Source organism: Lytechinus variegatus, chromosome 10 (assembly GCF_018143015.1).
Source record: "Lytechinus variegatus isolate NC3 chromosome 10, Lvar_3.0, whole genome shotgun sequence".
In the NCBI taxonomy this organism is placed as follows: Eukaryota; Metazoa; Echinodermata; class Echinoidea; order Temnopleuroida; family Toxopneustidae; genus Lytechinus; species Lytechinus variegatus.
In genome coordinates this window covers 13,334,606-13,359,808 of record NC_054749.1, presented here as the reverse complement: position 1 = coordinate 13,359,808, position 25,203 = coordinate 13,334,606, and the positions used below count along the sequence as shown (strand labels likewise).

Below are 25,203 nucleotides of genomic sequence, written 5' to 3'. Positions count from 1 at the left end.
GGCAAAAACTTGGGTAAAAACAACCTGAGTTTTCTCAAGTAAAAAGTTTTATGCAATGGGCCCCTGGTATTTATCTTTAATATATCATAAAACAACTGTTGATGTGGGAGCTGGGGAAAGTTTGAAAATAAGAAAAAAAAAATTAAAATCCACTTCACTTTACGAACTGGTGTGTTGGCTCAGTTGGTAGAGCGTCCGTCTCACGACTGGGAGGTCGGGGTTCAAGCCCCGGCTGCGTCAGACCAAAGATGTTAAAAGATGGGAGTTGCTGCTACCCTGCGCCAGTATTTGTAATTACGACCTTGTATGTGAGTGTTATAGCGCCAGCTTGTGGCGGTTCACGTGTTGAGAATAATGTAAACAATTGCCCTCTTTGAAGCACCGTGTCAAATCATGATGTTCCTATAATAAATGGTAGGCACTTATTCAACAATTGTGATTGTAGTATCTCTTCTTATTGTCGCTGTTTGGCGTTCAATAATTAAAGGGATAGAGTCCCGTCGATCTGTCGCTGCACAACGGCTGCCGGGCCACGATCAATTGGGCAAAACAAATTTTTCGGAGTATTTCATTTCAGGTGTCTATTTTGAACAATAAAATATGGAATTTAAGTTTTTTTTTTACGAACTGCTCAAGCCATGATAGCCTTGCATATGAACTAGACAACAGAGGAGAACCATTCACTTATCAAGGTTGCATGTCTATATCTTAAGGCCACCGTACACCGTACGACCCGACTGGTTGGTGACTGGCTTGCGACTGTGTGAGGGGAAATGTGACATCACAGCTCTTGTCAGCTTTGAGTTGCAGAGCGGTCAGAGACAAGTCGCAAGGAAAATCGAAATGATTTGGCATGTTGAATCTTTTTGACTGAATCGCAAGCTCAATCCAACTTCCAGCCAATCAGATTGCAGAGTTAAACGACGCGTATAAGATAAACAACGTGCTTACGCAGTAGTAAGCACATTTTATCAGTTGCTATGGCTAAAAGTAAAAAGCGCATGCGTGAGTCGCAGACAGCATGGTAGTCGGATCGCAAGGTGTGCGGTGTCGAGGCTTATGACTACCTTGCGATTCATCTCCCCTCACTTAGTCGCAAGCCAGTCGGGGACCAGTCGGGTCGTAAGGTGTGCGGTGGCCTTTATGGATATGCCAAGAAGACATTAGAATGAACCTACTTTGTTTCATCATACGGTGAGACTCTCATGCGGACGATATCTACATCGGTATGGGCCTTGGCGATGACAGGCACGTCACCTCGACGATGAGCCCGGGACGTGTTCCACACAACAACCATCTGAAATCAAGGAGTGAAAAGTGAATAAATATTAACTTAATAAGTCAAACATAAATCTTCTTTTTTAAGTATTAACATCACCTACATGTATACCCGGGGGCAAAATCTCAGTAACTCAGTTATTTACTGTCCCCTGATTAGTTACAATGGGAGAGACCCCTGGATCACGGAGACTTAGTTTGTCTTCCTAGGCAAAGGTGATGTCAAAAAAGATAATAATAATGGTATTAGTAATTGAATAACAAGAATAATGCATGCTTCAGTATTCTGTTTGGGTTGGATTCCAACCAAAGACCTTTAGTTACGCACAACTGGCAATCAGCTTAAGTTGGAAATCCTTTATTCATTGATTTAAATTGTTACTAAACAACTGAATGCAAAGTTCACAATTATAAAAAAATGTTACAAGCGAATGCCACCCATAGCCTTGTGAATTTGTAACTTACATTTTTGCCATGTCCATCTTTCCCAACTCCACAAAGACTGGTTCCGTTACCTGAAAAGCTATAAATGGAGAGGAAGACAAGGGGTGGAAAGAAAAGCAAGAGGGGCACCTCTGGTAATCTCCCTTGCATTACACAATGATTTCCCCAACATGGTCTCTCTAAGTAAAATGATCTTTGACCTTGGTCATGTGACCTGAAACTCAGGCAGAGAGTTCAGTAATACTTGATTACCCTTATGATGAAATTTCATGAACAAGGTCCATATAAATGTACAAAGTTATGATGACCTTTCAAAAATGTAACCTTGGTTAAGATTCCAATCACTCACATGAATAATGAAATTTTATACAATCATTTTTGTCTTTTTGTAAGTTTGGGGGATGGAGTATTTCTTATTTTTAATCTACTTACAAATACATATATCAAGTATATACAAGAGCAGAGAAATAAAGGCCTCTTTTTGAATCCTCATCCATGTAACCTGCTTCCCCTAAAGTTTATTCATGGAATATGAATATTTTGTTTTCTTGTTTATTTACGAGCTAGAAAATGGTGACTTGATAAACAAAAGGCAATTTCGTCACAGAATTTTGTCATTTTTTAAATAAAAAAGTGTTCAGGGGTGTGAGTGGTCACAAAAAAAGCTTAAAAAAGCTAGAGTGATGAAAAAGTCTGAAAAAGAAAGACCTCTCATATTTTTGCACAGAGGAAAGCCAAAAATAAGCTGAAATCAAAACAAAAAAAATCTGAAATCAGATAAAAATCTGAACTCTCAAACCCCTGAGTGTTATGAAGAAAATCCCCCCACCCCTACAGAAAATGTTGTTACGAATGTTGTGGACCACTTCTACAGCATACGTGTACCAACCTTAGGGTGAAGATAGAGTGCGTGTGGGCCTTAAACATGGCTAGCCCCTCTCCGGACTGATAGTGCCACACCCTCACCACAGCTTGCTGCCCTGTCTGGCCCGACGCTAGGAGAGTTCCGCTGCTGCTCAATGCCAAGCACGACACCTGTTGGGAATGGAGCCAGTCATACCAGGATTGGGATATGGAAAATAAATAAGTAACGGTATTCTAAAAAATATTTTAATCTTTATTCTTATCGTCGTTATTGTTATAGTAATACTAATATAAAACATTATTCCAATTATTTACTCAATGGATAATTTCCACTTCTCAATCTCCTTATACTTTGAATACGTCACTAAATCAAAATCTCAATATCCTCTACAGTAAAATTTATCCAATCCAATTCACTTTATCGTAAATCCTTCCATTTCGCTCTCTTGTATACTATATCTTACGCAAATTTTGAAACTTCTGCAATTACTTAAAGTCTTTACAATTATTTGAAAATATTCTGATGATTCATATTAACCGCCAAAGTATTAATGATTGTATATTTTTTCATGCTTTGTGTATGTATAATTCTATTTTGATACTGTTATGTTTTATATTGTTTTTATGTGAAAGTTCTGTACAATTCAGCTCTTGCTGCGAACAGTCTTGAAATAAAACCCCATTATTATTATTATTATACAAATTTTGAAGGCTTCTATGTGATTGGTTGAAGTGCAGTGTGTCAGCACACAAGTCTAATGTGCACAATGTTTAATAGTCAATGCTGTACCTCACTTCTGAACCACTACAACAATCAAATGTAGGATAAAAGAAATTTTCAGAATACAAGCCCTGTTTAGAATTTTGTTTTTATCACATATGCAAAAGAAGCAGCAGTAACCACCATAGAGGATTTGATTAAGGTGGGGATTTTTTACCTGGGGCCTGTTTCGTGAAAGTTGTCAGCACTGACAAGTTATCTTTCTCCGACAGTTAGAATAGCAACAGTCATAGGCCAGTGCTTCTTAGCCAATCAAAACCAAGGGTTTCACTGAAATAGTCGGCACTGACCATTGAGTCAGTTCTGACAACTTTTATGAAACACCCCCCTGATTGCCAAGAAAGCAAGCAACCAGAGGACCAATGGCTTAAGTCCTCTCCGAGGGACCTGGTAATGAGGATGAATGCCTTACCAAAGGGTACTAGCACACCAAGTGGGAAATCGAACCCGGGTCACCGGAATCCAGATCCCCGCTCTACCGACTGAGCTATCAGGCCTCCTCATTGTTTATAATGATGACAAAGGGGGTGGTTATGGTGATAATGATGATGATGATGACAACAATAGAAATAAAACTCACTTGTTGCATCATTTTGCCAATTATCAAAAACATCCCAGTTAGGAAAGAGTGGAAACATCCTGACTCAACAAGAGAGGAGGCCTTTACATCCATCTCTCACATGTGTGGGTTTGGGCCACTTGAAAAATTCTAAGCCGTCTTTTGCATGCTGCACATAGAATCTGCACATTGTCAGACTTTACAAGGACCTTCCTTTCACCGGATTTGTTGTATCCTTGATGAAGGTGATGATAATCGGCGAAACATCGCAACAAGCGAGTTGATTTCCTTTCTTCTAAATTAAAGTCTTTGTAATGTACCATGACTTTGTTGTGTTTTCTCTTTGGGTATAATAGTTACATTTGTTTCTACACAGCCACTTAATTTGTTATGGTATCCATAAATGCTCTACAAACATGAGGATGTCTATATAAATATAGTTTTGCATTATGCCAACTTGAGAGGAAGTCAACATTCTCATACCTCATCTGTATGTCCAATGAAGAATCTCTGCAGACCATCGCTGACCCCCATGGAGACGATGACGGCATGACAGGGGTAAACAACATGGTTTCCATGGTGATCCCATAGTATCTCATCAGTGGTCACTCCTCCGAAGCCGATTATCTTCTTCAATGAGATTATGGGATCGGGCTGAAGGCTCTGTTAAATTGCAAGACATAATGGCCCGAATTCACAAAGGTGGTTTTCAAAACCCACAGTTGAGTCCATGGTTTATGCAGATTTCCTACATGAATTATGCTTAATCTAGCGCGTAATATGTAAAAAAAAAGTACAATGCTGATGCGCGCTTTTGTCACAGTACGCCAAATTGTCACCTGTTGCCGTGGTTATCCACGCTATTTTATTCATGAGTCCACTGTTTCTATTCATGAGTCCACTCTTCAAACATTGGACTCATGAATAAAATAGCGTATCTAACCATGGTAACAGGCATCAATTTGGTGCACTGTGACAAAAAGCATCAGCATTGGTCATTTTTTATGCGCGCGCCCGCTAACCGTGTATAAATTAAGCATAATTTACACAGGAAATCTGCATAAACCATGGATTCAATCATGGGTTTTCAAAACCACCTTTGTGAATTCGGGCCAATATTTTTGGTCAGAGCCAAAACACAGGTGTTGAGATTTGGATAAAAACAAACAAAACACTTTCACAAGAACTTAATATATTAAGGTGCACACGCACTAAATAGATTGTAAAAAACCTTTTAAAAAGTTTTTCAAACCATATCATATCGCATGCAGAACAAGTGCATAACTATTCAGGTAATCCTTTATATCAGATATACATATACATACTTAATGATTGGTGTGAACCTCTTTTGCATAGTACAGACAAAAAATGTATTTTTACTTTTTTTATGACCATATTATCATGCTGTTGCAGAAACCAGAAATTGTGTGTAGATATAATAATAATAAATAGCATTTAGTATGCTCTCCATAGTTAACTATATCACAGTGTTTACAAACGATTTATAACAAAAGTACATAATAATTTCAATGCAAATACATGCAAAAGAAATTAATCAGAAAAGAGGTATTATTTTTAAAAGTTTCTTAAATTGATCTAAAGAGTTTGATGATTTAATGAAAGTGGGGATGTTGTTCCATTCTTTAGAAGCAGTAACACTAAATGTACGATCACCTGTTTTTGTACGAGTTTTGGATATGGCAAGCCAATATGGGTCTTTAGATGAACGGAGATAAGGGCGAGTTGGTCTATGGGAAGCAAGGCTTTGATATATTTTGGCATCTGGTTATTAAAGGCTTTGAAGACAAAAAGAAGTAATTTAAAGACAATGCTCTTCTTTACAGGGAGCCAATGAAGAGATTAAAGTAAAGGGCCAGGATCATGACGAATGATGAATAGATGTCTCTACATCTATTGCACATGTAATTTAACTCAAACAATTCCAATCTTGTCTCTTGCATTATGTTTTCATTTATGTTAGTAGCCTGCATAGAGTCATGACTTCTATATTTGCTGACTTTTGAACCAAGTAATCGTGTAATCCAGATGATCCATTTCAGATTTCTAGTCGTTTACTCAGAAATGTACAATGGGTGATTCCAAGTTCAGTATTGACCTCTTGGTGTTGGTGTTACATGAGTATAAGACCAAACATGAACAAAGATGGTCTCAAAAAGTCACTCACTAGGTGTTGAGCTGTCAATATTGTGATCTGGATTGTTTTAACTCAGAATAGGTTTGGGAGCTCAGAGACACAATCCAAAATGTGCTTCCAACACTAACACCAACAACGACACCGAACTTGAAATCACCCAATTATGACAAAATCATTTTCAATTACAATGAAGAGAAGAATAATGGGGTGTTGCAAGAAACTTGCGATCAATTGTAAGTCTATTTTTGTTCCCTAAATCAAGCATATGCCGTGCAATTAATTGCAAATTTGTGATTGATTGTTAATCTGCTCCATGAAACAAGGAGTGTAATCTGATTAGCTATAGTTAAAATACAGTAAAACCTGTCTATAGTGACCACCCAAGGGAAACACAAAATGTGGCCTTTATTGAAAGGTGGCTGTTATAGACAGGTTCTTATACACACAATCTTCCTTCATGGGAATCGGTTTTAGTGGTCACTATAGGCAGGTGGCCACTAACACAGGTTTGACTGTAGATCTATTAATTGTAGAATTGCAACAGAAAATTTGCGATTGATTGCAGATATTTTCTTGCAACATAAGAAAAGGTCCTTACTTTGTATATCTCATCTCTATGCGGCTTTGAAGAGGCTTTAGAGGAATGCTTTGAAGAAGGCTTTGATATCCTGGTTGAGAGAGTCTGAAATGTCAAGAAATTCAAGTCTCATATAGGGAGCATTTCATGAAACAGATTAGCCAGTGGCTTTCTTCTTTGTTCACTAAAAACTGTTATAAGCTACTGAAATCTTGGCAGCTGATTGGCCCAGAGCTAACTTGAAAGTGAAAATATCAAGATGCTTCATGAAACACTCCCTAGGAGAGAGAGAGAGAGAACAAGGGAGTATTTCACAATCAGTGATTTCAAATGACAAATGTTATAAACTACTGAAATCCTTGCATCTGATTGGCCCAGAGCTAACTTGTGAGTGAAAAATCAGTGAATAGATGCTTCATAATACACTTCCCAGGAAAGAGAGAACAAGGGAGTATTTCACAATCAGTGATTTCAAATGTCAACTGTTAAAAAAACTAATGAAATCCTTGCAGCTGATTGGCCCAGTGCTAACTTGTAAGTGAAAAGATGCTTCATGAAACACCACCTAAGAGAGGAAGAACAAGGGGATTAGTTCACAATCAGTGATTTTAAATGACAACTGTTAAAAAACTACTGAAATCCTTGCATCTGATTGGCCCAGAGCTAACTTGAAAGTGAAAATCACTGAAAATATGCTTCATGAAACAGTCCCCAGGAGAGAGAGAGAGAGAACAAGGGAGCATTTCACAATCAGTGACTTTAATTGACAAATGTTATAAACTACTGAAATCCTTGCATCTGATTGGCCCAGAGCTAACTTGTAAGTGAAAAATCAGTGAAAGATGCTTCATGAAACACTCCCCTGATAAAAGTACAGTAGAACAGATTTAGTTGAATATCAAGTTGCAGCTATTAAACTGATTGTGGGGTACAATTATCATCGTGATTTAGACCTGCTTGAAGGGTTACCATTTGGGCACATATATTCACTGATTTTTTAATGCTAAGAACACAAAATTTCAGCTAAATTTATGAAAAATGTATTTTAAGTATGTTCGTACTCTTTGGTTTCATATTTCAAGGCTTTATTTAGATGATTTTTGTTCAGTGGTTATGCAGTCCCTCCCCCTAAAAAAAATCAGTTCAACAAGTGAAAGACTGGCCAATGTAAATAAATATAAATAAATCTGTACATACACATAACATAATAATAAAATGCAACACATATATAACACTCGATACAATGTATTTACAGGCTGCATTCTATTACCCTGGCGTTACCATGGCTACCCTGATCGGGCATTCACACTTTCAATGAATTCCTTCCCAACAGGTACCAGTGTACTACACTGGGGTGGATAGTGGCAAATGTAGACAAATGTCTTGTCATAGAAAATGTTATAAACATGCTTGAGAACTTGATTTCTGCACGATACTTAAAGAGAAATACCAGTAGTTGCAGTAAACACTGATTTCATGAGAATGTCTGTAAAACCAGGCTTAATTGTCAGTATATCATTGAGGATCTAGATCAGGTACAGTTACATAGACTGAACTTTGTGAAATCTTGAAATCTACGCTGAAAAATGTTCACACTGAAGATCACCAACACAGATAAGCGCACTTGGGACTGTGTATTATTATTATTGATCTGAATGTCGGCCCGACGCTTGATCCAAATCCTGTGCTTATTAGCTAATTTCTCAGCAATTACACAATTTCTTCCAGAATCCTTTGGCACATATTTTTTATTTATACAAACAGACACTTTGGTGGTTATTTCATTGGATTCTGTACGAACTCATTTTGATATCGTTACCACAACTGGAATTTACCTTTAAATGATTGGATAAAAAATACGACCAGTGGAAACATAAAAAAAATTGTGTCATTTGAGTGTTCCTACCATTCCAGTCTTGTCATCGTGCCTGTGGACTGTGATATCATCTTCAGGCTGAGCAAACACATGAACCTCCCCTTGACTGCCTTGGAGAACTGATAGTTCGCCACTCACGCCAACCTCGGGCAGGGACATGCTCACTGCTTTGGTGGATCTTTTCTTCTTCTGATGAGGGAGAAAACAAAAGGAAGAAATAAACAATCACAGCACATTCCACAAAAACAGAAACCTGATTTCAATGAATCCCATCTTTTATTTGAGACCAACAGCTTAAAGGGGAAGTTCACCCTGAAGAAAACTTTGTTGTAAAAATAGCAGAAAAAATAGTAAAAACTATTGGTGAAGGTTTGAGGAAAATCCGTTTGAGAGTAAGAAAGTTATTAGAGTTCAAAGTTATGGATTTGTGACGTCATAAACGAGCAGCTGCCCCATGTGTTATGTAATATAAAATGCATGATTTTCAAATTTTGTATGGTTCCTGATGACTTAATTTTGTTTTCTATTCATGATCGGGTGTGAAGTGATTTGTCAATTGATATACAAAAGGTACAGTGAAAACCATTTTCAATTTTCTGAGAAAATGACATTTCATTGATTTTTTACCATTCGCTATGTAGGAATGCTGCTCGCATATGACGTCACAAATCAAATAATTGAAATTCTAATAACTTTTTAATTATTTGATGAATTTTTCTCAAACCTTCGGCAATATTTTTTATTATTTTTTCTGCTATTTTTACAATAAACTTTTTGTCAGGGTGAACTTCCCCTTTAACAAATCACTCACGCATGGCAGGTTACAGGTATTGAAGCCTATCAGAAACAATTTGCACAGAAACTCGTGTCTTAATCCACTCTCATTTCAGGGATCGGTGAGAGAAACTTAACAAAGAGTACAAAAGAAATGCTCATGAGTCAATCGTCAAACAAGCACTGTTGTAGTTTCCAATCTTATCCAACTTTTCTGCGCAACCTGATTTTGACATTAAAATTTCAAAATCGTCTTTAATCGTCATTAATGCGTGAAGTGTTCATGACATATTAGGTATCAAAATCTAAAGGAAACATTGAATTGTATGATGATGTAAATAAAATATCATAATTAATTTGCCTTTGAAGACAAAATAAGGGGGAATCCTGATTTACTTTTTCTGGGACGCACTGTAGAATGCAAATTTTTGTCAAGGTTTCCCTCGATCTAAAAATATACATAACTTAAATTTGCAACACACTTCATTACTATAAATTGAGATCACATTTACTGAGAAATTGTAGAAGTATTTGATATGAAAAAATCCACTTTCCTCGAGGATTGAGTTGCATCCATAATAGAATTTGTGCATGGTAATTGCAGATATACATGATCCATGGCTCATAATCTTGAACATCACTAATCTATCACAATGTCACAATGAATAAAGATATTGGCCTGAGGTCTTGAAGGCAGTTATGTCCAGGGCCTGTGTAACAAAAAGCTTAGCAATCATCATACATGTAAGAACATTTTTTTTTCATGATTGATTTCATTGACTACATTATATAATTAATCATATAAATCAAGTGACTAATCGCTGACCTTTGTTCTACGGGACCAACGATTCAAACTCATGATCGCTAAGTCATAATTGCACATTCAATCATACGAGCAAGTTTCTGATCTTCATTTTTTTCCGAAAACACTGGATATCTATAATTCATAGCAGAATTGATAACAAATAACGCATAGACTCAACTCTCCCTTGACTTAGAGAAGTGACAAATAAATGCCCACCTGTTTGACAGCACTGGCAGAATGTGAGAATGAAGACTGTGAATCTGCATCTCGACTGACCTGAATTTAAGATAAATGAAAGTAAGTAGTTGCAGTAAACACTGATTTCATAATAATAATAATAGCTGGATTTATAAAGCACTTTGCCTGAGGATACAAGTGCTGCTATTATTACCCCTGCTTTAGCTCGAGCTACCATCACTGGCACTCAGAACATGCAAGGAATTCATCCTGCCGGGTACCCATTCACCTCACCTGGGTCGAGTGCAGCACAGTGTGGATATATTTCTTGCTGAAGGAAAACATGCCATGGATAGGATTAGAACCCACGACCCTCTGATTGAAAGGCGAGAGTCAGAACCACTAGACCACGACGCGCCCATTTCATGAAAATGTCTGTAAAACCAGGGTTGATGGTCATCATATCATACATCATACTAGAAGTACATAAACTGAACTTTAAGTAAGCTGAAAACTTATCACACTAAAGATCGTCAACATAGATAAGTACAGGCTGGACAGTGTATTATATTGCCAGGAAAAAGACCCGAAAATTTTGTGAAATGTCATGCTTATTCTGCTCAGCAATTACATAATTTCCTCCAGAATCCATTGGCACATACATGTATTCTTTAATACAAACAGAAAGTTGAGTGATCATTTTTTTTATATTCTGAACAAACTCATTTTGAAATTGTTACAACTGGCATTAATCTTAAAAACAAAAATTATAAGTAGTGTTAACATTTACATTATCAGAAGTACATGTATCAGGGGTCCGTTGCAGAAAGAGTTGCAATCAATCGCAACTCTAAATATCATGCGTAACTTGATTTTCAACCAATCAACAGCGCGCATTTGGGACTTGCGATTGATTTTTTGACTTGCGTTTAAACGCAACTCTTTCTGCAACAGGCCCCTGATCTACCTGGTTCAGACTGGCAACAATCTAGCACAATACGCACCATTACTTCAGGGTATGTTATGGAACATAAATGAATGGAATTCACTGAATCGAAGCGAAACTCACAGAGACTTGTTTTGGCGATACTCTCTGGGGGCTCACATGACCGGGGACCTGTATGGTTGACCTTGTCACATGACCCGAGTTGTTGAGCTGTACCGAGTCGAAGGGAACCTTGGAACCAGCAGAGGGAAACCTGAATTCCGGTGGAGGTGTAACATGGAGAGAGAGAGGATTAATATTCACATTTATGTTCAAGGTTTGCTACAGACTTACAGTTATGCTTCATTGAACAATGTGGGTGACCAGGGGCCCGTCTTACAAAGAGTTGAGATTGATCCGATCAATCGCAACTATGGACGGCCAGCAACGTCAACATATAAAATGCATGTTCAATTTTTTTTTCTAGATATGAATGTATATCCATAAATTCATTGATTTCTTGACAATTTGGTGTGTTCTCCTTTGTTTACAAAGGACATTTTACAAATTTCCTGTCCATGAAATTATGACACTGATGGATTTCCATAGAGTTACAATTGATTGGATCGATTGTAACTCTTTGCAAGACGGGACCCAGGGTTGTTTCACCACTTTCACAAAGAGTTAAGTACGACTTTAGAGTCAAGCTAAAAGGACAAGTCCATCCCAATAAAAAGTTGATTTGAATAAACAGCGAAACATCCAATGAGCATAACACTGAAAATCAAAATCAGATGTCAAAGAAGAAAGTTATGACATTTTAAAGTTTCGCTTGATTTCACGAAACAGTTATGTGCACGTTTTGGTCGGTATGCAAATGAGGAGACTGATGACATCATCCACTATTTTTTCTGTATTTTATTACATGAAATATTTGAATTGTCTCCTCATTGTCAAGTGAACCAACGATTAATTCCTCAACATGTGGATTTAGCATCTTTTGATACTATATGTTTTAGTCAAAATGGTCTTTATTGTCATATGAGTAAAATATTGAATATTTTATATAATTCAAACAATAAAAAACAAAAGAAATAGTGAGTGAGGGACATCATTGACTGTCTCATTTGCCTGTCATTGAGTTGTGCATATCACTTTTTTGTGAAAAATAAACGAAAATTTAAAATGTCATAACTTTCATATTTTACATCCGATTTCGATGAAATTTTCAGCATTATGCTAGTTTTATTTTTCTCTATATATTCAAATCAACATTTTTCTGGGGTGAACTTGACCTTCAAATATCCAGATGCTTATCAAATAAAAGAATCACCACACTGATCAAATCATGCTGAGAGGACATGCGCTACTGCGTATTAATAAGATCACAATAAGATTACAGCGTTGGCTGTAAGTCACACTTAACTCTTTGTGAACTCCATCCAGCTTTATAAAAATGAACAATACTGGTTAATACTTTTGATATCATCTCCAAATTTTTAAAGTCAAATGATTAATTCCAGCCAACATCACTTCCTATGTGGGGGCTGTGTGTGCCAGCATTATGGACCCCTACGAAAAACAGCATTTGCTGATAGGGTGTACAATCCCATGAGTGGCAAATAAATAAATAGATAAATAAAATAAAAAATAAGATATGAATGTTACCAAGTTACACTTCAATTACATTGTTTGTGTTGATCTAGCTCGATTTTGTTGTCATCTTTCCATAGTTGAGGGGATCACAATTCTTTGTATTAAAAAGGAAACCCAGGTATCAGCGGTTCCCTGACATTTGCTCCGGCGACAATAGCCCCGCTCTAAATCCCACACACTAATGGAATGGCAAATTTCAGCCCTGGGTTAAAGATAAATTCCAGTTCTGGTAACGATCTCAAAATGACTTTTTACAGAATCAAATATAATGACCACCCAAGTGTCTGTTTGTATGAATAAAAAATATGTGCTGAAGGATTCTGGAAGAAATTGTGTAATTGCTGAGAAATAAGCAAAATAAGCACAGATTTGGTCACTTCCGTCGGGTCTCTATTCCAGCAATAATAATGCACTGTCCCATGTGTGCCTATCTGTGTTGGTGATCTTCAGTGTGAAAATTTTTCAGCGTAAATTTCAAAATTTCACAAAGTTCAGTTTATGTAACTGCACCAGATCTTGATCCTCGATGATTTACTGGCAATCAAGCCTGGTTTTACAGACTTTCTCATGAGATCAGTGTTTACTGCAACTACTGGCATTTCTCTTTAAACACTATACCCTACAAGTACCCTAAACCCAACCCTATTGCAACCCCAAACCTAACCCTACATCTTAGACGAAATTAAGCCCGGAGCAATCGTTGTGTCACCAATGTCAGTAAACAACTGTTTGGGTTGTTTTTCCTTACCTGATGTAATCATAGTGGTCGGTCCACCTCTCCCCCTTGGCCACCCTGAAGCTCATCTCCCGCGGCAACGGAGCAATGCCCTGCACCAGAAGACCCATGTCGCGTGCATCCTGCAGGGATATGTCCGGCTCATACTGCATGTCGCTGGTGAATACATTCTTGACGTACATGTTGGCGCAGAGACGTACACTCTTGACATACTTGTACTTGCAGTTGAGGTACATGGAGAGAATGTACTGAAGGTCAAGCACTAGGAGCGTCCACTTGGAGCTCGACGGGGCTGGGCCATGGAGGTCTACCGAAGCAAGAGATGTATAAAATGACATTGAAAATAAGAGAGACACTGCAAGAAGCGTCATCACAAGTTGAATTTAATGGATTCTACATAGACTTTTGTAGCGAGATAAAAACACACAGGTTATAAGCTTACAAGTATTGAACTTCAAACCTAATTTCTTTCTTCAAGGTTGTTACTAGTTATTATGCATGGAAATGTAAAATATGACACTTTATAAATTAAACCTCATGCTAATGATAAACCCCTGACCCAAGCAATAACTCTAAACCTAGCTTCGGTAAAATCTTTTGAGCAGTTACTTCTTTAAAGATATGAAACCAACAAACTTATCAATGTATGGAATGTTAGACCAGGGCCCCGTCTTACAAAGACTTGCGATTGATCCGATCAATCACAACTATGGACGGCCAGCAACGTCAACATATAAAACGCATGTTTGCTCAAAGAATTTTCTTGATATGAATGTATATTGATTTCTTGACAATTTTGTTTACAAAGGACATTTTACAAATTTCCTGTAGAAGAAATTATGACACTGATGGATTTCCATAGAGTTACGATTGATTGGACCGATCGTACCTCTTTGTAAGACGGGTTTCTTAAGGGATCAATGAAAACAAACGAGAACCAATGGCTGCCTGTTTGCATGGAAGAGCATTAGAATTTATACATACGTAAGTTCATCTTACTCTGTCAAGCAGAAGGGGGTAACTCTGGCACACGATAGTATAGATTCCACAATTAGTTAACACCCTTACGAAAGCCCCACAGGAATTAAAAATCAACCTACCCCCTTTCTCCAAGCCACAGGTTTCTTATGTTAACTATGTTATTTCTTCATGCTATAAACGCAAATAAAACTAATTCAATCAAAATTCACAGATGGTTGTGAATGATCTGAGTGACAGAGGAGCGGATAGATCATTGAACCTGTATTTTTAGAGATTTGTGTCACGAGTGGCTATCCATAGTTAAACCACAACATCAGACAAGACCAGAGTTAGCATTAAAGGGATGGTCTGGGCTGAAAGTATTTATAGTTTAATAAAGTAGAATTCACTGAGCAAAATGCCGAAAATTTCTTTAAAATCGGGTAACAAATAACTAAGCTATTTAATTTTAAAGGTTAGCAATATTTTGTGAAAACAGTCATGAACATTCATGAGGTGGGCTGATGATGTCACATCTCCACTTGTTCTTTTGTATTTTATTACATGAAAATAGGTTCATTCAAAAAATTTCCTCCAAGAACTATAAAATTGGATTGACATCTGATTTAGTGCATTAGATATTTATTGCTGCAACTTATTTCATTATTAGGGAGACATATTTTTCACACAAATATGAAATAATTAAAAAAAATATGATTTTATGTAATAACAAAAGAAAATTGAAAGTGGAGATGAAGTGGAGATAAATTGAACCTGTATTGTCTAAGAGATACATGTATTTGTCACAACTGGATATCCATAGTTAATCCAAAACTTTAGACCGGAGTTCAAATTAAACTCGTGTTCGGGATGCAGGCCTATGGGTTACAATTATGCCTTTGAATGGTCCGAGTGACGAATGAGTTGATAAATTGAACTTGTACTGTGTTAGATTTGTGTCATGCACACTCAGTTCCACTCGAACTTCGTATTTCACGCTCCAACAAACAATGCATTGTTTCTTGGTTCATGGCCCAGCACAAAAAGGAGTTATACCACATCTTTAGACCAGCTTTTTAAAATTAATACCATATTCAGAATACGGGCCTATGGGTTGAAATCATACCTTTGCGGACCGACTTGGAGGTGATCCTCTCGACGGAGCCCTTGCCAGCAGGGCAGATGAAGGGGAACTGGAGCCAGGTGGACGTTGATTTAAACTCCTTGAAGAGGTTGGAGAAGGAGAGGCGCACCACCAACCCATCATGGGTGGCTACATCAATATGGGTTACGAAGTACTGTAGAGGATTATGGAAGGGTGTGACGGACAGGACAAGGATAAAATGACAGGAAGAATTGAATTAGGGTGGTCATGAGACAGATTGGGAGTGTGATATTGATTGGATTAATTGAATGACTGATAAATTGTTTGATTGACAAATTGACTGATTGACTCACTGACTGATTGATTGATTAATGGATTGATTGAATGACAAATTGACTGATTGATTGACTGATTGACTAATTGATTGATTGACTGATTGATTGAATGACTGACTGACTGATTGATTAACTGACTGACTGATTGATTGACTGATTGATTGATTGACTGACTGACTGATTGATTGATTGACTGATTACATGACTGATTGATTGATTAACTGACTGATTGATTGAATGATTGATTGAATAATTGATTGAATGATCGCTCAATTGATTGATTGATAAAGAATACATTACATTTAAAATTTTCAACAATAAAGTTACAAAGTAGGGGGAAATAGCTGCATGGAAATATATTACAAAATTGATGATATCAAATGGGACAGATATGAGACAAGAGAGGGAAGGGATGTTATAAATATATTATAAACATAAACATTTATCCCATCAACCTTTATGATATCTGAGCCTTAAATTTGATATCGTTAAGGAAATGTCACTGTTTGACTGGACACATTCTTATATAACAGCATAAATAGGGAAACATACCCTTCACTGGACAGGGAGAGTGTAGTAACCCAAGAAGAAGCACATATATGATTAGATGAAGCCGATGAACTGTCAAACTAATTTTCATTTGAGAAATATGAAATAAAAAGAAAATACATGAACAGAAAATGGCCAAAGTGACTGTAGACCAAGTGGCAAAACAGGAAGACTAACCTTGCCAGCGATAGGTTTGAAGAGGAGATACAAGAACCTTCCTGTTAAGCCCAGCGACTGTGATGATGTCCTTGGCAGCTGGATGTAGTTGCCTGCTGGGATGGAACCTGTAATTCTATACACTGTACACTTCAAGCTCTTGTCCTGATTAAAAAAAACAATACCGGGTAATAATAAAGCAAAATAAAGCATCAATAACATCCAATACATGTAGTAAGGTGTTTATTTATATCAGCCTTGGTAATAATGCACAGCACTTACATAATGTAAAAACATTAGAGCTATTTGAATGTGCTATTATACAGATATTGCCTACCTAGTATTTCAATATACAGTAACATTTCATTTCCCTGACGGAGTTATATTTTTCCCCAAGGGATTTATATTTTGCCCAAAGTGTGCAGCACTGACTTAGGCTTTCCATAATTTTAGCAGTTAGACCATGGTCTAAAGTTAAAGGAAACCAAAACAATTTAAAAAAGATTCATCAAAATCGGTTATGAAATAAGCAAGTTATCGGAGTTTGAAAACTCTTGTTTTACTTTCTATGGGCATCCTCAAATTGGCAAACGTGCTTCAAAATGGCTGATTTTGTGGACAACTCTCCATTTTTTTTGTACACAAATTTTCAGATTTTCCTTATTATCTTTCATATTGCATCTTGCCTCCTTCTGAGCACAACATATGTCATGGGAAAATATAATCCACTCCATATATGTCAAGGTCAGGAGGAAATAATGTGAAATATGTAAAATAAAGGGGAAAATCTGAAAATATGTGTACAAAACAAATGGAGAGTTGTCCACAAAAATCAGCCATTTTGAAGCACATTTGCCAATTGACGATCCACATAGTAAGTACAAGACTTTTTAATCGTCCATAACTTGCTTATTTCATAACCGATTTTGATGAAACTTTTTTTTGAAATTGTTCCTCTCATTTTACTCTTTCCAATAAGATTGCTTCTCTTCTTGGGTTTTGGTTTCCTTTAAACCTGAATTCCGAATACGGGCATTAGGATCAAACAAAGCGGTGTAGATAATCTTATTTCTTACCATGACGGACATGACCTCCCCCTCCTTGGTAGATTTTCTCCATTCTCCTATATTGAGATGCTTGAAGACATTCACATACGGGTGTTGCCAAAGGGAGGCTGATTAAAAAGAAATTAATTGAACACCAAATATATAAATATGCAGTGTTGAGTCATAGCATAGAATTGGGTTTTGTGTTCCAATGCACTCCAAACCTGGGCATTTGGTGTGGCCAAGAATGTCTTGGACTTGGCGCCAATCAGTCTCAACTCTTGATCAATTTAGTGATTTGTCTCTAGTTGTACAGGGGCCCGTTGCAGAAAGAGTTGCGTTTAAACGCAAGTAAAAAATCAATTGCAAACTCCCAAATGCGCGCTGTTGATTGGTTGAAAATCAAGTTGCAATTGATTTTTACAGTTGCGATTCATTGATTACAACTCTTTCTGCAACAGACCCCTGATGTGCTCAAAAGTTAGTGAACCCCTTCACAAAATGCACTCCTTCCTGCTGAGCGTTGAATGTAGACAACTGTTCACCGAGCCCAAAGAAGAACAAACTTTATTTAATGTAATATTTTATCATATGTCTTCACAAAAAACATGGCAGAAGTTGACCACTTTATAAAAATAAGTTAATTTTCTGGTGGGGTTCATGAACTTATGAGCACCACTGTAAATCCAGGAATGGTGAAATCAGGTACGTAATGAACGCATGAACAAGAAACAAAATTTTTCATTCATGACATCATTACCAGGGTGACCAAATTGACCGGATTTCAGGGGACTTCCCAAATTTCAGCAATGTGTCTCGTGTCCTGTACAACCCTGTCTGGGATGCTTGTTTGTCTCATATTTCACGATTAGGAACACATAAAGTGGGAATATTCAAGCATTACCGGTACATATTTCTCATATATGCATGGTAGGAAAAAGGGAAAAGGGTGAAATATGACATTGCTTGACAGTTTTCTGAATGTTACCTCAAAATCTTTCACAAAATATGATTTCTTTTTAATCTAAAACAATCATTTTTGCTTGCTCGCTTGCTTTGTTTTTTTTATAGATTTTGGCTCTTACGCCATGCTTAGCCCTCTAATAATGTTTGGCTCATTATGCTACTGATCTGGTTAAAGTGTCCTGTATGTTGTTTGTCCAAATCTGGCCACCCTGGTCATCAAATACCTAAGTTAATAATTTTAGTTTATGTTCACCAGATTTGTTTTGCAATTTTGAATGCGAGTGAATTTACGCTGCCTTTTCCCTCCTTTTTTTGGGGGGGGAGAAAGGGGGGCCAGTTTTGTTTGCAATTTTGAGAGCAAGTGAACGAACGCATCCTTTTCCCCCCTTTTTTGAGGGTCTGGCTACTGCCTCGATGTCAGGATTCCATGCTGTCGGTTAGACCTTCATCCATAGAATTGAGGTTGGGAAATGATTTTTTTTCCCTTTAATTTGGGATGTTTTTGGTACCCCAACCTCAAAGTACCCATGTTATCTGTGGTGGCAGGCAGCCTATGGAGTATGGTTACCAGAGAGCTCCGGCCTACTTTGCACGCCAGCCCGGAGCTCAGCTCAGTCTAGCCTAGGTTACTTTTGAACTTGAGTTTTTGTTTCAATCTCCACAAAACTTCTGCATCTGTGAAGTTAGGTCACACTTTTTCAAAATGGATTTCCAACACAGCATGTATTCGTTGAGTGGAAGAGAATTTTGAGAATGCGATATAAACCCTTGACCTTCTTCACAATCACATTTTCATCAGTGATTTTATAGTTTATGATCTTGCCATCATTGTGTGGTGGATATTTTGTTTAAATTGGTTTTTCATATCTTAAACAAATTTAAGCCTAATAAATATTTTGAAATGTCCGCAAATTTTGGTCTTTGTGTTGTGACTTGCACCCCATGGCCTAGACCAAAAGCTTTGGTCTCTGTTTTGTTGGTTGTTCAGCTGAACTTTGTTGGCTTCATCTTCACTCACCAAATTCAGAGACCGAAGTTCAAGCACGATCTGTACAGGGGGCTCAATGGCCATATGTGTATGTACTTAAGATCGGATAAAATGGGGAAGTGAATTTGCACGACAGCCGAGGTAAGTCACTGTTTTTGTTCCTCATTTTTCGCCGTTTTTTTGGCAATTATACACCTATCAATTGTAAGACGCACCCCTTGACCCCCGGGGATGGTGCGTCACTTGTCAGATGTGAGTCGGATTTTCATGTACCATGACGCACCTGTGTGTCTCGACTGTGACGGACCTTTTCTTACGATGACTGTGCCTGGACGAAAAAATATGACGCACCAGTGCTGGATTTTGACTGACCATCGACTGTCTCTATGACGCACTCCGTCAAGTAAATCTCCGCGGGCGCGGCACGAACGTGCCGCTGTACTGTACGTACATCTCTCGCGAAGGAACCTTGCAAAGTACTATGGAATAATACCCATTCAGGGGGCGAATGCACGAGAGGGTCTTTGAAAGGACTGTCTTTGGTATCGCATTTTAATCATGAACTACCGTATTTGCCGGCGTCTATAGTATAGGCAGCACTATTTTTTGATGAGAAAAAGAAGCAAAGTCGGGGTGCGGCCTATACGTGACGATAGTCAAAAGCCGTGTCCCGCGAACGCTGAATACCGTGATGTTGCCAGTACTAGGTCCGAGCTGAATAAAATCCCCAAATGGCACTCGAAAAATCCCCAAATTGGAACCTAAATCCCCAAATTATTTAAATCACAATAATTTATGAAAAAGTGAGGATATTTATCATGGTTGTTGCCCCAAATTAGTTGATGTGTTCATACAACACACAGCAGATTTTTTTTCTTTTTTTTAGGTTTCGATTCAAAGTAGATTGGCAACCCCACCATTTACCGCATATTTTCAACCAATGAAGTTCAATGTAAAATGAATTCATCGGTTGAATTGCGGATGATCTACATATTTTAGCATAAGAGTGATATATCTCATGTATTTTAGCATCATATTACTGAAAAATAACGAATCGGTGCTTTTCATCAAAACCTTCAAAAATACCCTAAATTGCATGAAAAATCCCCAAATTTCTTTTAATCCCAAATAATTTTTTTTCATCCCCAAAGGCTTCTCAAAATCCCCAAATATTGAAAATTTGGGGATGGAGATTGATGGCAACACTGAATACGTGGTCAAAACAGCACGTATGCGTACGTTTGGGACTACAGTGACGCTTCCATTGTAATGGTAGTTAAAACAGCGCGTTTATAGGATGAAATAGTAAAAAGCATGACTTAACTAAGAAAACATTTCAGTACCGGTACGTGATAACTTACTTTTCAAATTAAATTCTATTTAGGTCTAAATTTGTTTCCATATAACGTAGCAGAGCTCAGAGACCGTGCAACTCAAGCGATCTGACTCTGTCTGGGGGTCTGGGGCCGGCATTCCCCGGCAATAGCATGTGTAATAGTACGTTTGCAATATGTATTGGTAGACTTATGACAACAACCCATCTAATTGAAATGAATGTCATTACTATTTATGAAATTATGTGGAACATTGATTTAACATGTTATCATTTTTATCTTCCTTGCAGGAGCCAGGAAGATTAGCAGCACCTCGTTCTACATTTTTAAATTTATTTTTACATCGTCATCGATCGTAATGGAAAATAAAATGAAAATATTTACCTTTTGATCTTTTCTTTTGTTTTGCATCTCCAAGTCTCATCGGCCAATAAATAATAATAAAAACCTACCTTGCGATGTGTGCTGTGGTCTGCTGCGGGAAATGGCGGTAGTGGTGATGATTGGCTGGTTGGTTGTGAATACAAATATTTTGGATGAATTATGTGATGATAATGCAAATGGTGACAATGATATTGTGTCAACGAATTGCCATAAAATGATAATTAAAGTTACAACATTGAGATGAGTGATTTAGATTTTTACTGGTTAGGCATTATGGATTATTATGATGGCGACGAAGATGATGATGATAGAGCACGTTTATGTTGACAATAGTAAATGATGATAGTATACACGATTTTTTTGCGACGATAAAGATGACACGGTGATACACGAAGTTTGCATGCAATTTAATATTCTATTGCAGGTGGAAAAATAGCGTAAGTATAAAAAAGAATCATGCCGCCTTCAATATTTTCCCGCTGAAAGAGACCGAGGGAACATGACAAGGTATGTCAATTACAATTGCTTTGTGCGTGAATTAATAACGGTCTTTTTCAAGGCCACGTAAACTTCCAAGAAAGAATCAGTGTTCATCTCCGGGGGGGGGGGGGGGCACTTCCATTCATGAGTTGATACCATGCGCGACCATGGGGTTTCGAAAGCACCCTAAACACCGTAATTTCCATATTCTGAAAATGCACCCCTTCTCTGTTAGCTCCATGGTGAAACCCTACCCTTAACAAGTATTGGAAACAAACGATACTCTTGGCAAATATTCCCTGAAATGAACCCTTAAACAATTAAGTACAGGAATGTTTTATTGTTACGGGTTCTTTGGTCGTCGGCTTTACCTAATGTACGACCCCACCTCCTACACCTCGCGCAAATCAGACTCTATCTAAACACGAAGTGTTGGGGCAAAAAGGATATCCTTTACAAAGCATTTTAATTTTGTTTTATCATCCCCGCAAATTCGACCCTAAACACGTATTTTTCCTAGCGAAATAGATACCCTTTTTCCTTATTTTTGTGTTTTTGACACCCTTATCACGTTATGTACGTAACGTGCCCTATCGTGAAAAAGACATCCTTTTTACGTTTTTTTTTGGTCGCGCATGGTATCCACTCGTCAATGTAAGTGGCCCCCCGGGTTCATCTTTTTTATTCATAGGCGGGGGGCAGGTCCCCAAAAAAATTGAGATGGGGGACGATCCCCCTAAATTTTTAGTTCATAACTTTTTTTTTGCTTGTCAATTTTGTTTCCTGCATCCCCCTCCCTAAATTCTGGTGGACCCCTAAAATGTCTCTTGTCCTCCCCCCCCCTAAAATTTAGGTTGATGACCTTTTTTTTTTGCTTGTGAAATTATTTTACTTACATTTGTCCATCACTAAGGTAGACCCCCTCTAATTCTTTGGGCTTCCGCCGCCAATGTCTTTATTTCACTTGGTCTTTACCTCTCTCTCACTCGTTATTTATTCAATTCAATTCAATTCTGGTTTTATTGTGAAAATGGTACATGACAAAAGTCCGAAGACTCATATTATCATATTTACAAAGTAAAGATGTACATGTATATTATTAAAAGATTACATCACAATTCTAGTGCTTGACAAATAATCAACAAATAAAGCCAGAGAAAATAATTTGGACAATCTCAAAAAAAGATTATTGATTGAAATTATAACATTGTAAAACTATCATCGTCAAAATCACATCAGCAAAGTTGCAAGTATTAAAAGCATATATAAATTAAGTTACACTTTTAAAATATCATATTTAAAACAAGAAAAATATGTACATGATATAAAAAATTGTAAATAGCAAGACAAATTAAATAATATATAAGTCCTATAAAAATATAAACCAAATCAATGTTGTGAATAATTGCAATTTCCAATTAGTTTGAGCCTTGTATGACAGTCATAAAACAAAAGCGAAATAAATACGATGTTACAATAAATTGGTATGAACTTCTGGAATTAACCATGTGATATGCTGTAGATAGTACACCACCAGTCACAATCCCTTGACCACCCGTTTACCATGTTTACCTGCCTAAACCAGAGAACAGCAAATTCAGTGCAATGAATCCAATGTTCTCCCGCCGAAACAGGCAAATAGGTAGTCAAAGAAATGTGACTGGTACAGTATATGCTTTATAGTAAAAAATAAATAAATAAATGAACCAAAAAATCATTGAAGTTGGGCAGAATTACATATCGAATAGTCGTATTACATGTAAGTGGAACTCAAGTAAGTAAAAAAAAAGAACATTGGAATAAAAAGGTGACAAACATAAAATAAAATCAATAAGATTAAAGATAAACAAAGTGGAGTACAAAAAGTGTTACAGTTGCTAAAAAAATAAAGCTGCATATAAAATTACATTATATTACAGAGTTCAACAATTGCACAAAGTGGGGGATTGGCGACTGTTGGTATCTTTTTGTTCTAGTCTGAGGAATCTCAAGATGATGTGCATTTCTTATGGAAAGACCAGTTCTAACCCTACGGGTTTCAGGCAAGAAGTGGTGATGTCGTTTCGATTTTAGCAACGAGCGTGCAAATCCTTCAAGAAGCTCACTCCGTCTGTCTTTAAGAGATGACACATTCATACTTTGTAGAAGTTCAATGTATGTCAAGACATTTGGCCAGGCAATGATACGCAGAGCCCTCTTCTGAACCCACTCAATGCTAGCGGATTGTTGGCAGGTAATGCTAAATGCCCAAACGGGCACGGCAAACTCAATCAATGGCATGTCAGTACATCTTGTAGATTATTTATCTCATGTGACATCACCGACTTCAATAAAAAAAAAAACATTGAAACACTGCCCGTGCTTGCGTATTTATTTAAAGGACAAGTCCACCCCCCAAAAATTTGAATAAAAAGAGAAAAATTCAACAAGCATAACACTGAAAATTTCATCAAAATCGGATGTAAAATAAGAAAGTTAATATGACATTTCAAAGTTTCGCTTCATTTCACAAAAAAGATATATGAACAGCCAGCTACATCCAAATGAGAGAGTCCATGATGTTATTCACTCACTATTTCTTTTGTTTTTTATTGTTTGAAATATGAAATATTTTTATTTTCTCGTCATTGTCATGTGAAATGAAGTTTCATTCCTCCCCGAACACGTGGAATTCCATTATTTTAACATTTTGTGTTTCAGGCAAGGAAGTCCTAATCGTCAAATTCGTAAAAATTGAAATATTGTATAATTCAAACAATACAAAACAAAAGAAATAATGAGTGAGTGACATCATCAACTCTCTCATTTGGATGTAACTGGCTCATTCATATATTATAACTGTTTTGTTAAAAATAAGCGAAACTTTGAAATGTCATAACTTTCTTATTTTACATCCAATTTTGATGAAATCTTCAGCATTGTGCTTGTCTGATTTTTCTCAATTGATTCAAATCAACATTTTCTGAGGTGGACTTGACCTTCAACTTTATTTGTATGAAAAGAAGACGTTAATTGAAAGAAATAAAATATATTCGCCGAGCTTGTTTACTGTCGCTTGTTTACCTCCGCAGCGCTTGTTTACCTCCGCAGCTCTTGTTTTCATCCGCAGCGCTTGATTACCTCGATCGGCCGTTTCTTCACGTCGATGGTGGATTATTTTCCTTGCGTCGCCTTCCGAAAAAGATGAAACAGTAAGAAGAATTACAGCATGCGTGTTTATTATTTCCCATTCCGCGGCGATTGTTGAACAATTTTCCAACCAAGATTTTTTCCGACTTCGCCGGGTATTCTGT

General features: G+C 37.2%; 1 protein-coding gene across 1 annotated transcript in view; it reads right to left on the bottom strand.

The window, feature by feature from the left end:
• Positions 1-25,203, bottom strand: part of LOC121423357 (WD repeat-containing protein 90-like) — a 62,181-nt gene that overhangs the window by 34,875 nt on the left and 2,103 nt on the right. The window contains exons 2-13 of the mRNA XM_041618712.1: positions 17,789-17,886; positions 16,734-16,877; positions 15,694-15,865; positions 13,620-13,914; positions 11,360-11,489; positions 10,330-10,389; positions 8,565-8,723; positions 6,680-6,763; positions 4,410-4,589; positions 2,612-2,757; positions 1,744-1,801; positions 1,179-1,297 (exon numbers count right to left, since the gene is read on the bottom strand). Coding sequence (XP_041474646.1) covers positions 1,179-1,297; positions 1,744-1,801; positions 2,612-2,757; positions 4,410-4,589; positions 6,680-6,763; positions 8,565-8,723; positions 10,330-10,389; positions 11,360-11,489; positions 13,620-13,914; positions 15,694-15,865; positions 16,734-16,877; positions 17,789-17,886 — 1,645 coding nt within the window. The remainder of the gene's footprint in view (positions 1-1,178; positions 1,298-1,743; positions 1,802-2,611; positions 2,758-4,409; positions 4,590-6,679; positions 6,764-8,564; positions 8,724-10,329; positions 10,390-11,359; positions 11,490-13,619; positions 13,915-15,693; positions 15,866-16,733; positions 16,878-17,788; positions 17,887-25,203) is intronic.